The sequence below is a fragment of the Stegostoma tigrinum genome, chromosome 36 (genome assembly GCF_030684315.1).
Source record: "Stegostoma tigrinum isolate sSteTig4 chromosome 36, sSteTig4.hap1, whole genome shotgun sequence".
NCBI lineage: Eukaryota > Metazoa > Chordata > Chondrichthyes > Orectolobiformes > Stegostomatidae > Stegostoma > Stegostoma tigrinum.
In genome coordinates this window covers 6,548,849-6,563,181 of record NC_081389.1, presented here as the reverse complement: position 1 = coordinate 6,563,181, position 14,333 = coordinate 6,548,849, and the positions used below count along the sequence as shown (strand labels likewise).

The window sequence follows — 14,333 nt, the reverse complement described above, 5'->3', positions numbered from 1 at the left end:
TTGGGAACCCTGCAGTCCAATGGTATCAATGTGGACTTCACCAGCTTCAAAATCTCCCCTTTCCCCGCCGCATCCCAAATCCAGCCCAGTTTGTCCCCTCCCCCCACTGCACCACACAACCAGCCCAGCTCTTCCCCTCCACCCACTGCATCCCATAACCAGTCCGACCTGTCTTTGCCTCCCTAACCTGTTCTTCCTCTCACCCATCCCTTCCTCCCACCCCAAGCCGCACCTCCATCTCCTACCTACTAACCTCATCCCACCTCCTTGACCTGTTCGTCTTCCCTGGACTGACCTATCCCCTCCCTACCTCCCTACCTATACTCTCCTCTCCACCTACCTTCTTTTCTCTCCATCTTCGGTCCGCCTCCCCCTCTCTCCCTATTTATTCCAGTTCCCTCCCCCCATCCCCCTCTCTGATGAAGGGTCTAGGCCCGAAATGTCAGCTTTTGTGCTCCTGAGATGCTGCTTGGCCTGCTGTGTTCATCCAGCTTCACACTTTGTTATCTCGGATTCTCCAGCATCTGCAGTTCTCATTATCACTATTTCTGACCACATAGCCTGCTGCTACACCCCCCCTGTTGTTAGTCACTGACAGTCCCCATTAACAACTATTCACCCTCCCAGCCTGATCATTAGCAGCTCCTTTGTCTGTCCAACTGTCTTTCTCTCTCTTTAGGCTCTATCCCATTGTTTACTCCCTACCCCACCAACCCCCCATTTTCTGCATCTAAACTGACGTTTTCCCAGCCACCATCAGTTCTGAGGAAGGGTCACCCGACCTGAAACGTTAACTCTGTTTTCTCCTCCAAAGATGCTGCCAGACGTGCTGAGCTTTTCCAGCAACTTTGTGGCAGAAGTAATTACTTTCCTCAGGCAGAAAGTGTTTAGGGTCTGGAATCCACTGCCTGAGACTATGATTGGAGCAGTTTCAATCAAGGTTTTGATAGAATCATAGAGGTCTACAACATGGAAACAGGCCTTTCAGCCCAACTTACCCATGCTGCCCAATTTTCACAATTAAACTACTTTAATTTGCCTGTGTTTGGTCTGTATCTCTCCATACCTATCCTATGCATTTACTCATGGCATTATCACTGGACTGTTCATCCAGAGACCCAGGTAATGTTCCGGGGGAGGGGGGGGGGGGGGTCAGGTTTAAATCCTACCATGGCAGATGGTAGAATTTGAATTTAATAAACCTTTGGATTTAACAGTTTAACGATAACCGTGAATCCATTGTCAATTGTCAGAAAAACCCATCTGGTTCACTAATATCCTTCAGGGAAGGAAACTTCCATCCTTACCTGGTCTGGCCTACATGTGACTCCAGACCCACAGCGATATGGTTGACCCATAACTGCCCTCTGGGCAATTAGGGACGGGCAAGAAATGCTGGCCTGGCCAGCGATGCCCTCATCCTGCGAATGAAAAAAAAACTTGTCCAGATATTTCTTAAATGATAAAATTTTACTCGTTTTCACCACTACCTCTAGCAGCATGCTCCAGACACTCACCACCCTCAGTGTGAAAAAATGCCCCTCTGGACTGTTTTGTATCTCTCTCCTCCCACCTTAAACCTATGCCCTCCAGTTTTAGACTCCCCTACCCTGGCGAAAAGCTATTGGCTATCTATGTCACTCAGGATTTTATGGACCTCTGTAAGGTCACCCTTCATCACCTACGCTCCAGTGAAAAAAGGGAATTTCAAAAAGGAAGAATGTGCAGGTTACAGGGAGAATGGCAATTGCTTGTTTGGAGAGCAGGATGGGCTCAATGGCCTGAATCTCTGCACCATAACTATTCTAAGATGGTGAAGGCAGTGTTAGAAATTAAGGCTTTACCTTCTCTACTTGTTGTAGCTGTGACAGATTGGGTCGTCTTCCAGAAAAGGTGCTTGTGACACAGTTGTGAAGAAATATTGATTTCATTTCAGACAGAGTCACCACTTCTCATCCGACCATACCTGCCAGAAATGACCAAGTCGGAAATCCATGCCGTAATGACTGGAGGGTTCGCTACGATTGCTGGCAGTGTCCTTGGGGCCTACATCTCCTTTGGGGTAAGTGTGCTGTCGCTGTTCAGTTTCCCTCTCCCCATGCTACTTGTTTATAGCTCAAAACCACACCTCCACCCCCCCACAATCTGTACCTTCCCCACAAGGAGTAATGGGAAACTGGAATTTTATCTCCCAGAAAGCTGATGTACTTAACAATCACTGAAAATAGTCACATCTCAGACTGATCCTTTTCTGAAGGCAAGTGCATTAAAGGGTTACATACCACATTGGAATGAAGATGCACATCCTACATAGTCCACCAGAATGACAGAACCGACTTGAGAGGCTGAATGGCCCACTGCTGTGGATTGGAGCAGATCATCACCAGGCTATCAATTACCTTTTTACTGGTCAGATGGGTACCAGGGTTTCGTGTCAATTGTCCCACACTTTGTAATATCAAACCCAACACTAAACAGCATGTCAAATTGGCTAAAGGAGCGAGTCAGATTTATTTGTATGAATTAGAATTACACTGAAGTTAAAGACAATAGAATTTTTAAAACTTTGATTATTTCTATAGCAAGCAAAGCTGAAGAAGTCAGTAAAAATTTCAAAGTATATTTGTACACAATCCAACTGGCTTCAAGAATCCATGGATATATTGTTTGTTTGTGAACAATATAAATACTTTTACTGTCCCCATTCAGTCATAGCTAAATTCTCGAGCAAAGCCGAGCATAAGTATTGACCTGGCCCTTTAAATAAAATATATTTCCTGATTTTCATAAACCACTTGTGGAGTAAGGAGAAATCCTACTTTATCCCACCCCCATCAGAACTCCTTTCTGAAGATTGGGTGATGATATTTCTGGTTTTCTATGGTCAGGCCAGGTTACATATGCCATTTATAGTTGGCTCCTGTTGAATCAGATATCTTGAAGTTCATTAGCAACACTTGATATTTATATAAGACCACAGGTTGACACACAGTCTGGGTTCTGGACCTACTAATCTTACAATATATTACACATGGATAACCAAATGACTCCATTACACAAAGAGACTGAGCCAGATACCTTTTTTTGCTAACACATTGGATATTGTGATATCGTTGAACTGTCTGATTGTTACAGGGCTGTCTGGTCTGGAATCTGGGCAATGATATATAAGGCTTGTATAACACTGGTTTTTGCCCCAACACTATCCAGGATATGACTGGCATCCAACAGAGTGGGATACTGGCAGTAATATCTGTGCAAAGCATGTGCAAATATTGAGCGGTTTTCAAAATAGAGTTCTGGCATCTTAATCGGCTGGGTGAATGTAACTCCAGTTCCAAATGCAGCATATGACGCCAATTTTTTTTTAATAATGCATGGGTTATCAAGAAATTAATAGATTATTCAAACGTTTTCAATAGATATCCCCAATTCAATCATGTTGTGATTTTATGTTACAGATTAGTGCCTCCAGTTTGATCGCAGCCTCAGTGATGGCAGCCCCTTGTGCACTGGCTCTGTCTAAACTCAGCTACCCAGAACTCGAAGAATCCAAGTTCATGAGTAAAGAAGGAGTGAAACTAGAGGCTGGGTGTGTGATATTAGACTTGAATTCGATAGTGATCACCATGTTGTATTATAGAGTAAAAGTCTTTTGACTGTCTTTATTCTGTCAGCCCACGGCACTAATTTCACAAGAGATGGCACAAAGATTTCAGCCCAAATGGATTGAAATGAAAATTTGGTAATTTACTGGCTAGGAGGATCTCAGAGTCCAATTTCCCCAGGTGCCTGTCCCTGCTTTCTGCCCAACCTCTTGAAGGTGGCATGTTGGCTTAGTGGTTAGCACTGCTCGCTTACAGCACCAGGGACCCATTGTCTGTGTGGAGTTTGCATGTTCTCCCTCTGTCAGTGTGGGTTTCCTCACACGGTCCAGGCTAGGGTGGATTGGCCATGCTAAATTGCTTCGTGATGTGCAGGCTAGGTGGTTTAGCCATGGAAAATGAAGGGCTACAGGGATGGGTCTGATTGGGATGCTCTTCAGAGGGTCAGTATGGACTTGATGGGCCAAATGGCCTCTTTCCACGCGATAAGGATTCTGTGAACATTTCCATTTATTCTGAGAGGAATTGAATGCAAAAATATAGTCATTGCATCAGTTATACGGGGCATTGGTGAGACTACATCTGGAGTACTGTGCACAGTGTTGGTCTGTACGGGGGGGTTAACAGGTTAATATGTGGAATGGGTGGGTTATCGATAGGGGAAGATTGGTCAGGTATGTTTGTCAATGCTGGAGTTTAGAAGATTAAGAGACAACATGATTATAATTTGCAAGATTCTGAGAGGTTTTGACATGGTGCATGTGGAGACGATTTCTTTTCATGTGGAAGATTCTGGAACTAAGGGTTACCGTCTTCTTTTAAAAAAGGTGTTGCCTATTTAAAATAGAGATGCAGAGAATTTTACCAGACAAAGGGTTGAAAGTGTTTTGAAGTCTCTTTATCAAACCTCAGGCAGAGGTGGGTAGATTCTTCATAAGCAAGTGAGCGGGAGTGTGTGGAATGTGGGGTCTCCTGGGGGGGGGGGGGGTGGCGACAAGGGGTTGGGGATGTAGGGCACGGTGAAGTGTTATTGTGGGACTATGGAGTCATTAGATTGTTGATGATGTAATTGTATGCTGGATCAGGTTCAGAGGGCAGAGTGGCCTCCTCTAACTCCCTATTCACATCAAAAATCAAAGAACTGAAGCAATTATACAGTGACATTACAAGTCCCAGCCAGAATATAGATAACCCTAACCCAAACACTCATCATAACATAAACGCTAACTCTAACCCTAACCACCCAAACCCAAACCCTAAACCTAGCTCTAGCTCTAATCCTAACCCTAACCACCCTAACCTTCCCCTTAACGCTAATTCTAGCTCTAATCCTAACCCTAACCATAACCCTAATCCAATCTTAAACCCTAACCCTCACCTTAACCCAACCGTAACCCTAAGCCTCACCCTAACCCTAATTCTAACCCTAACCCAAACCCAAATCCTAACCCCAACCCTAAGCCTAGCTCTAATTCTAACTCTAAACCTCACCCTAATACTAACTCTAACTGTAAACCTAATGCTACCTCGGATTCAAAACTAAACCCTAACCCTACCCTAATCCTAACCCTGACCCTATTTCTAACCCTAACCCTAAACCTAACTCTAACCCTAACTTTAACCCTATTCCAAACCATAACTCTTTTTCTAACTCTAACCCTAACCCTATTCTAAGCCGTAACTCTATTCCTTACCTTAACCCTAACCTGAACCCTAACCTTACCCTCACCCTAACCCTAACTCTATTCCGAAACCTAATGCTAGCCCTAAACCTAACTCTAACCCTGACCCTAGCCCAATTGTAAACCCTAATACTAACCCTAACTCTATTCCTTACCTGAACCCTAACCTTACCCTAACCCTAACCCTATTCCTAACTCTAACCTTAACCCTATTCCTAACCCTAGCCCTAACCTAAACCTTAAATCTAATCCTAACCCTAACCTAAAGCTAAACACTAACTCTAACCCTAATCCTAATCCTAACCCTAACTCTATTCCTTACCTTAACCCAAACCCCAAGAAGAGGTGGTTAGATTCTTCATAAGCAAGTTGGGGGGGGGGTGGAATGTGGGGGGGTCCCTAACCCTAAACCTAACCCTAACTATTCCTAACCCTAAACCTAACCCTAACCTTGTCAACCGCTCCTGGAGACCACAATACCAGCAGTAGCTGGGTTTGATCATGCACACAAACAGATTTTACTGCTGTAACTATCCTCACCTCAGAGAAAGTGTCTGAGTTTGGGGACTCAGTAAATTAAACAGAATCCTTACAGCACGGAAGGGGACCATTCAGCTCAATGTGCCCATAATAACTCTCCAAATGAGCAACTCAGCTGGTGCCTTCCTTCCACCTTGTCCCCCGCACCCTCGCCTCCAGCTCATTGGCTGCGGCTCACCGATGTCAGTAAACACAAAAACTTCTAGTTTTTTTTGGAAAACCAGCATCTTCTGCTTCATGAAGAAAGTGGGACCCTTCTCCTTAGATCAAAGCAGCTTATGTTTGGTAATGATGGAAATGTGTAAAGGATTTTGATCAAGTGAGTGAGGAGAGTCTTTTCCAGTGGCAGGGCCAGGCAATCAGAAGACGTGGATTTTAGATCGTTTCCAGAAGGGGTGGTGAGGAGGAAGACATTTAAAGAACGTAATGATGTGAAAGGGAAACATTTACAGGACAGAGGGAGAGGAACGGCGGCTGAAACAGGATAACTGTTGAGAAATAGGACATAAAGCAGTACTATACCACTGAGTTTTCTTTAATTCTTTGACAGAATGTAGACAAGCATTTCATACCCATGGCCAATTGTTAAGAGTCAACCACATTGCTGTGGGTCTGGAATCACATGTAAGCCAGACCAGGCAGTTTCCTTCCCTAATGGACATTAGTGAACCAGAGATAATGGGAACTGCAGATGCTGGAGAATTCAAGATAACAAAGTCTGGGGCTGGATGAACACAGCGGGCCAAACAGCATCTTAGGAGCACAAAAGAGGAGCACATATTCCGCTTGGGAACCCTACAGCCCAATGGTATCAATGTGGATTTCATCAGCTTCAAAATCTCCCCCTCCCCCCACTGCAACCAGCCCAGCTCATCCCCGCCTCCCTAACCTGTTCTTCCTGTCACCCATCTCCACCTCCCACCTCAAGCCGCACCTCCACTTCCTACCTACTAACCTCATCCCGCCCCCTTGACCTGTCCATCCTCCCCAGACTGACCTATCCCCTCCCCACCTATACTCTCCTCTGCACCTATCTTCTCCTCTATCCATCTTCGGTCCGCCTCCCCCCTCTCCCTATTTATTTCAGAATCCTCTCCCCATCCCCCTTTTCTGATGAAGGGTCTAGGCCCAAAACGTCAGCTTTTGTGCTCCTAAGACGCTGCTTGACCTGCTGTGTTCATCCAGCCCCACACTTTGTTATGTGACATTAGTGAACCAGATGGGTTTTGCCAACAATTGACAATATTTCACGGTCATTATTAGACTCTTAATTTCAGATTTTCTTTTTTAGAATTGAATTCAAATTCATTAGCTGCCATGGCAGGATTCAAACCTGGGTTCCCAGCACATTACCTGGGTCTCTGGATTAATAGTCCAATGGTGATACCTGTAGACTGCTGCCTCCCCTCGATTTTATTCCTCAATCTGGGGAAGTGTGGATTGACTGTCACTTCAGTTCCAATCCTGAGAGAATGTAATGTTTGTGAGGCTGGATGAACACGGCAGGCCAAGCAGCATCTCAGGAGCACAAAAGCTGACGTTTCGGGCCTAGACCCTTCATCAGAGAGGGGGATGGGGGGAGGGAACTGGAATAAATAGGGAGAGAGGGGGAGGCGGACCGAAGATGGAGAGTAAAGAAGATAGGTGGAGAGGGTGTAGGTGGGGAGGTAGGGAGGGGATAGGTCAGTCCAGGGAAGACGGACAGGTCAAGGAGGTGGGATGAGGTTGGTAGGTAGCTGGGGGTGCGGCTTGGGGTGGGAGGAAGGGATGGGTGAGAGGAAGAACCGGTTAGGGAGGCAGAGACAGGTTGGACTGGTTTTGGGATGCAGTGGGTAACTTGTAACTGATGTCCATTTCAAGCCCACCGACTCCCACAGCTACCTAGAATACACCTCCTCCCACCCACCCTCCTGCAAAAATTCCATCCCCTATTCCCAATTCCTCCGCCTCCGCCGCATCTGCTCCCACGATAAGACATTCCACTCCCGCACATCCCAGATGTCCAAGTTCTTTAAGGACCGCAACTTCCCCCCCACGGTGATTGAGAACGCCCTTGACCGCGTCTCCCGCATTTCCCGCGACACATCCCTCACACCCCGCCCCCGCCACAACCGCCCCAAGAGGATCCCCCTCGTTCTCACACACCACCCCACCAACCTCCGGATACAACGCATTATCCTCCGACACTTCCGCCATTTACAATCCGACCCCACCACCCAAGACATTTTTCCATCCCCACCCCTGTCTGCTTTCCGGAGAGACCACTCTCTCCGTGACTCCCTTGTTCGCTCCACACTGCCCTCCAACCCCACCACACCCGGCACCTTCCCCTGCAACCGCAGGAAATGCTACACTTGTCCCCACACCTCCTCCCTCACCCCCATCCCAGGCCCCAAGATGACATTCCACATTAAGCAGAGGTTCACCTGCACATCTGCCAATGTGGTATACTGCATCCACTGTACCCGGTGCGGCTTTCTCTACATTGGGGAAACCAAGCGGAGGCTTGGGGACCGCTTTGCAGAACACCTCCGCTCAGTTCGCAACAAACAACTGCACCTCCCAGTCGCGAACCATTTCCACTCCCCCTCCCATTCTCTTGATGACATGTCCATCATGGGCCTCCTGCACTGCCACAATGATGCCACCCGAAGGTTGCAGGAACAGCAACTCATATTCTGCCTGGGAACCCTGCAGCCATATGGTATCAATGTGGACTTCACCAGTTTCAAAATCTCCCCTTCCCCCACTGCATCCCTAAACCAGCCCAGTTCATCCCCTCCCCCCACTGCACCACACAACCAGCCCAGCTCTTCCCCCCCACCCACTGCATCCCAAAACCAGTCCAACCTGTCTCTGCCTCCCTAACCGGTTCTTCCTCTCACCCATCCCTTCCTCCCACCCCAAGCCGCACCCCCAGCTACCTACCAACCTCATCCCACCTCCTTGACCTGTCCGTCTTCCCTGGACTGACCTATCCCCTCCCTACCTCCCCACCTACACCCTCTCCACCTATCTTCTTTACTCTCCATCTTCGGTCCGCCTCCCCCTCTCTCCCTATTTATTCCAGTTCCCTCCCCCCATCCCCCTCTCTGATGAAGGGTCTAGGCCCGAAACGTCAGCTTTTGTGCTCCTGAGATGCTGCTTGGCCTGCTGTGTTCATCCAGCCTCACATTTTATTATCTTGGAATCTCCAGCATCTGCAGTTCCCATTATCTCAGAATGTAATGTTTCTTTTTTTCATTTAATCCCCTTTCAGAGGAGAACAGAATATTCTAGAAGCGGCGAGTAATGGTGCCTCAGCCTCTATTAGCCTGGTTGCAAACATTGCAGTGAACCTCCTGGCGTTTCTAGCAATTCTGGAATTTTTAAACGCGGCTCTGTCCTGGTTCGGTGGAATGGTGAACTACCCAGAGCTCAGTTTCCAGGTACAGTCTAACAATTTCACTGCCACCCGCTGAGCCAATGGGAACTTCTGCCAAACACTTCATCACCTAAAGAAAACTATTCACATACAGACAGTGTCCAGTCGTTTACCACCTTACAGCTAGAGAGAGAAAGAGAGAGATCATGGCTACCCGGTAAGCTGAAATAAGTCAGAAATTACCCAAGGAATGCAATAAAATGAGGTCAATTATTGAAACAATGATGGACGGCAGCCAAATGAATGAGCTACAAGGAGAGGGTGGACAAAGCAGAGTTTGCTTCCTCTGCACCAATGGAGGCCGAGGGGAGAAGTGATACATATTTATAAAATTATGAGAGACATAGTTAGATTGACAATCAGAATTGCTTTTCCCAGAGTTGAAATGTTTAATCCCAGGGGCATGCATTTAAGTGGAGAGGGGGAAAGTTCAAAGGAAGTGTAAGGGGCAAGTTCTCTTTTACACAGACGGTGGAAGTGCCAGGAATGTACTGCTAGGGACGGTGATGGAGGCAATTACAACAGGAGCATTTAAGGGGCTTTTAGATTAACACATGAATATGTAAGGAATGGAGGGATATGAACCAAGGACTGGGCAGAAAGGATTAATTTAACGTGGCGTCATGTTCAACACAATATTGTGGGCAGAAGGGCCTGTTCCTTTTCTGTACTGTTCTATATAAAGTACAGAAACAGGCTGTGTTTACAATTATCTGGCACACACTTATCTTAACCCTGTGTCCCCATTCTCTTGCTATAATACATTCTCCCTCCTTTCGTCAACTACCTGTGTGATGAGTTTCCATGTTTTAACATCCAGCTCGTTCTTTTCACTGATGTGAGTCATTGCTTTCACAATTGATTCCATCTGAATGCATTCCTCGATGATTTCCCACTTACTTTGGCTTACTGGGCTGCCTTGATATCTCTCTGCAGCTTTAATGGCAAGTGATGTTTCCCTAAGCAGGAGGAGTTCAAGATTAGGGGGCATATTTTTGAGATTAGAGAAGAAAGATTTACAAAAGGTCATGAGGGGCAGTTTTGTTTTTACACAGAGAGTGGTTCATGCGTGAAATGAACTTGTGGAGGAATTGGTGGACGTTTGTGGGCCGAGTGCTGGCAGGTGGGACCAGTTTAGTTTGGGATTATGGACAGCATGGACTGGTTGGACCGAAGGGCCTGTTTCCGTGCGTGTATGATTCTGACACTATAAAGTCCCACGCAACCTCCTACGCTCCTGTGAAAAACAGCCGTGAAACTATTGAATGTCAGAGCAGGCTCAAAACCGAATCCTGCTTCTCTCTGCCTTTGTTGTATTCACAGGACCTGAGCAATAAGCCTCTCTATTCCAACTCATTTTATTTTAAGGCCTTGTTCACCTGCTGTGCTGTTCTGTCCTTCATGTATGGGACCATCTCAGCTGGAACTGGGCAGAGCAATGCTGAAAGGAATTCAATCCAAACAAGTGTAGCGGGAATGCACTGGGAGGGGGAGTGTAAAGAAAGGGATTACATTGTGAATGGTAGGTCTCCAGTATCCATATTCACTGATCCCATTTCCCCAAATTCTGGACTGACCCAAGAGGAAATAACCTTTGCATGCCTACCTTGAAAGTCAATAAAATCACACCTCACTCGACAAAACTCCAATGGAAACAAGCCCAGTTGATCCAACCTTTCCCCTCAATACAACTCACTCATTCCAAAGATCAATCCTGTAAAGCTCCTCTGAGTAGCCTCCAATCCATTTACACCCTTCCTTAAATGGAGAGATCAAAATGCACACATTATCTTCAAGATGCGTTTAGAATCGCTTCAGTGTCGGCCATTCAGCCCATCGAGTTCACACCGATGCCTCAGAAGAGCATCCCACCCAGACTCAACTCCCTACCTTATCCCCACAACCCTGCATTACCAATGGCTCATCCACCCAGCCTGCACATCCTGAACACTACAGGGCAATTTCCCATGGCCAATGCACCTAACTTGCTCACCTTTAGACCGTGTGAGGAAGCAGGAGCAACCAAAGGAAACCCACGCAGACATGGGGAGAATGTGCAAACTCCACACGGACAGTCGCCCCGAGGCTGGAATCAAACCTGGGTCCCTGGCGCTGTGAGGCTGCAGTGCTAACCACTGAGCCATCATACAGTCTCACAATGCCCTGTATACTGAAGCATAACATCCTTAATTATTTACTCAAATTTCACTTGTAATGGAGGCGAGGATCCCATTAGCCCTAATCACTTGCTGTATCTGCATATTTACTTTCTGTGACTAATTAACTAGAACACCTAGATCCTTGTACATATCTGTCATTGGGAAGATGTGAAAAATGTGAAATTGTTTACTTTGGCTGGAAAAATAATAAGAAAGCAGACTGTTATTCACAAGAAGGATTCTGAGGCATGAGGCCATAAATCTATTAAAAAGGCTGTGGTAACAGAACATTTAGAAACTCATAAAGTAACAAACCAGAGTTGACATAGTTTCACAAAAGGAAAATTATGCCTGAGAAATTAATAATGACTCTTTAAGGACAGAACATGTAGGATAGGGAAAGGGGGACCCAATAGGTGTAAAATATTTGGAAAAGACATTGTGACGTACTCCACATATGGTTTCTTACTAAGGTAGGAACTCATGGTGATCAGGCTAGTACATTCACAAGGATCGGATAGCTTATCGAGTTGAGTAAAGAGAGCTTTCTCTTGGTGTCAACTTGTACCTAGTGGAATGTCATGGGGATCAGTGCAGGGTCGACAATTTAAAATCTGTATTAATGACTTTGATGAGAAAAGGGAATGTATTATAGCCAAATTTGCAGATGACTCAAAAATGGATGGGAAGGCTAACATTGAGGATGGTGCAAGATGTCCACAGAGGGATATAAACAGGTTTAAGTGAGCAGGCAGAATCTCAGCAGATGGAATATAACGTGGGAAAATGTGAGTTTCTGCACTTTAGCAGGAAGAACAGAAGAGCTGAATATGATTTAAATTGAGAGAGAACACAGAAAGCTACAGCACGGTGGGATTTGGGGACTGGTCCCAATGCGTGAATCAGAAAAATTCTAACACCCAAGTTCAGAGAAAGCAAACAAAATGTTGGCCTTTACTTCAAAAGCAATGGAATATTAAATTGGGGAAGGTTCTCCCAAGACTGTCCAAGGAACTAGTTAGACAACACTGATTGTAGGAACTGCCAGTGCTGGAGAATCTGAGATGGCAAGGTGTAGAGCGTCTAGAGCTAGAAGATGGATAAAGGAACAGATAGATGGAGAGGAGACAGACAGGTCAAAGAGGCAGAGGATGGAGCCAGTAAAGGTGAGTGTAGGTGGGGAGTTAGGGAGGGGATAGGTCACTCCAGGGCGAACAGACAGGCCAAGGAGGCAGGATGAGGCTGGTAGGTAGGAGATGGGGGTGGGACTTGAGGTGGGAGGAGGGGATAGGTGGGAGGAAGGACAGGTTAGGAAGGCGGGGATGAGGTGGACTGGTTTTGGGATGCGGTCAGGGGAGGGGAGATTTTGAAGCTTGCGAAGTCCACATTGATACCATTGGGCTGCAGGGTTCCCAAGCGGAATATGAGTTGCTGTTCCTGCAACCTTCAGGTGGCATCGTGGTAGCACTGCAGGAGGCCAGGATGGGCATGTTGTCTGAGGAGTGGGAGGGAGAGTTGGAATGATTCACAACGGGGAGGTGCAGTTGTTTGTTGCGAACCGAACGTTGGTGTTCCACAAAGCAGTCCCCAAGCCTCCGCTTTGTTTCCCCGATGTATAGGAAGCCACAATGGGAACAGCGGATACAGTATACCATCTTCTCATGTTCTTCTTTATCCATCTTCTATCCGCTGCCCCGTCTCTCCCTATTTATTCAGAATCCCTTTCCCCTCCCCCATTTCTGAAGAATGGCCCAGACCTGAAAGGTCAGCTTTCCTGCTCCTCTGATGCTGCTTGGCCTGCTGCGTTCGTCCAGCTCCACACCTTGTTATCTTAGACAACTCTGATGATGTGGTGAGTTTTGGTCCCTTTACATAAGGGAAGATAGACTGGCATTGAAGCAGCCCAGAGAAAGTTCACCAGGCTGATATCAGGGTGGGGGCTGACCTTTGAGGAAATGTTGAGTAGCATGTACCTGCATTTGTTGAAGTTTAGAAAGATAAGAGAATATCTTATGGAAACATAAAGGATTTTTAGGGAGCTTGTCAAGGTTAATGTGGAAATGTTGTTTCCCCTTGAGGGAATATCCAGAGGGTACAATCTCAGAATAAGGGGTCACCCTTTTAAGACAGAGATGAAGAGGAATTTCTTCTTTCAGAGGTTAGTGAATCTGTAGAATTCTTTACCACGAAGGGTCATCGAGGCTTGGTCATTAAGTTAATTCGAGGCTGAGATAGATCGATTTTTAATCAATAAGTGAGTCAAGGGTTACAGGGTAAAGGCAGGAAGCTGGAGTTGAGTAATATCAGATCAGCCATGATCTCATTGAATGGGCTGAATGGCCTAATTCTGCTTCCAAGTCATATGGTCTCATAATGCCTCATAATTCTCCTTTTGAATAATGCCCTGCTTTTTTAAAAAAAATTTTCCTAAGTGAACAATTTCACATTTTGCACATTGTTGCCTGATTCTTGTCCACTCACTTCATTCAACTTTATCAAAAAACTACTTTCACCCTCACACACTCATCTGCCTTCAATGTTATTCAACTCAACTACTCCTTTTGGTTCCAGTTCCCACACTCAAGTGATTTCTCTTGAATTCCCTATCTGTGACTATCTCATAATTATGACAGCTAGATATAGTCTCCCCTACAGATGAAACCGTCTCTATGCCAGTCCTGTCAAACACTACCACCTCTAGGCCACTCACCCACCCTGACTTGGAAATATATTGCTGTTCTTTCACTGTTACTGGCTCAAAATCCTGGAATTCCTTCCCTAAGGACATTATGGATCAACTCAGAGCACATGGACTGCAGCGGTTCAAGAAGGCAGCTCATCACCACCTTCTCGAGGGCAACCAGGGACAGGTTAAAAAGTGCTGGCCAGTCAGAGATGCCCACTTCCCATGAATGAATATTAA

At 46.2% G+C, this 14,333-nt stretch overlaps 1 protein-coding gene across 2 annotated transcripts in view; it reads left to right on the top strand.

The window, feature by feature from the left end:
* Window positions 1-14,333, top strand: part of slc28a1 (solute carrier family 28 member 1) — a 107,759-nt gene that overhangs the window by 75,695 nt on the left and 17,731 nt on the right. For both annotated transcript variants that reach the window (XM_059640168.1, XM_059640169.1), the window contains 3 exons: window positions 1,937-2,062; window positions 3,462-3,592; window positions 9,087-9,255. In XM_059640168.1, the coding sequence (XP_059496151.1) occupies window positions 1,937-2,062; window positions 3,462-3,592; window positions 9,087-9,255 (426 nt within the window). The remainder of the gene's footprint in view (window positions 1-1,936; window positions 2,063-3,461; window positions 3,593-9,086; window positions 9,256-14,333) is intronic.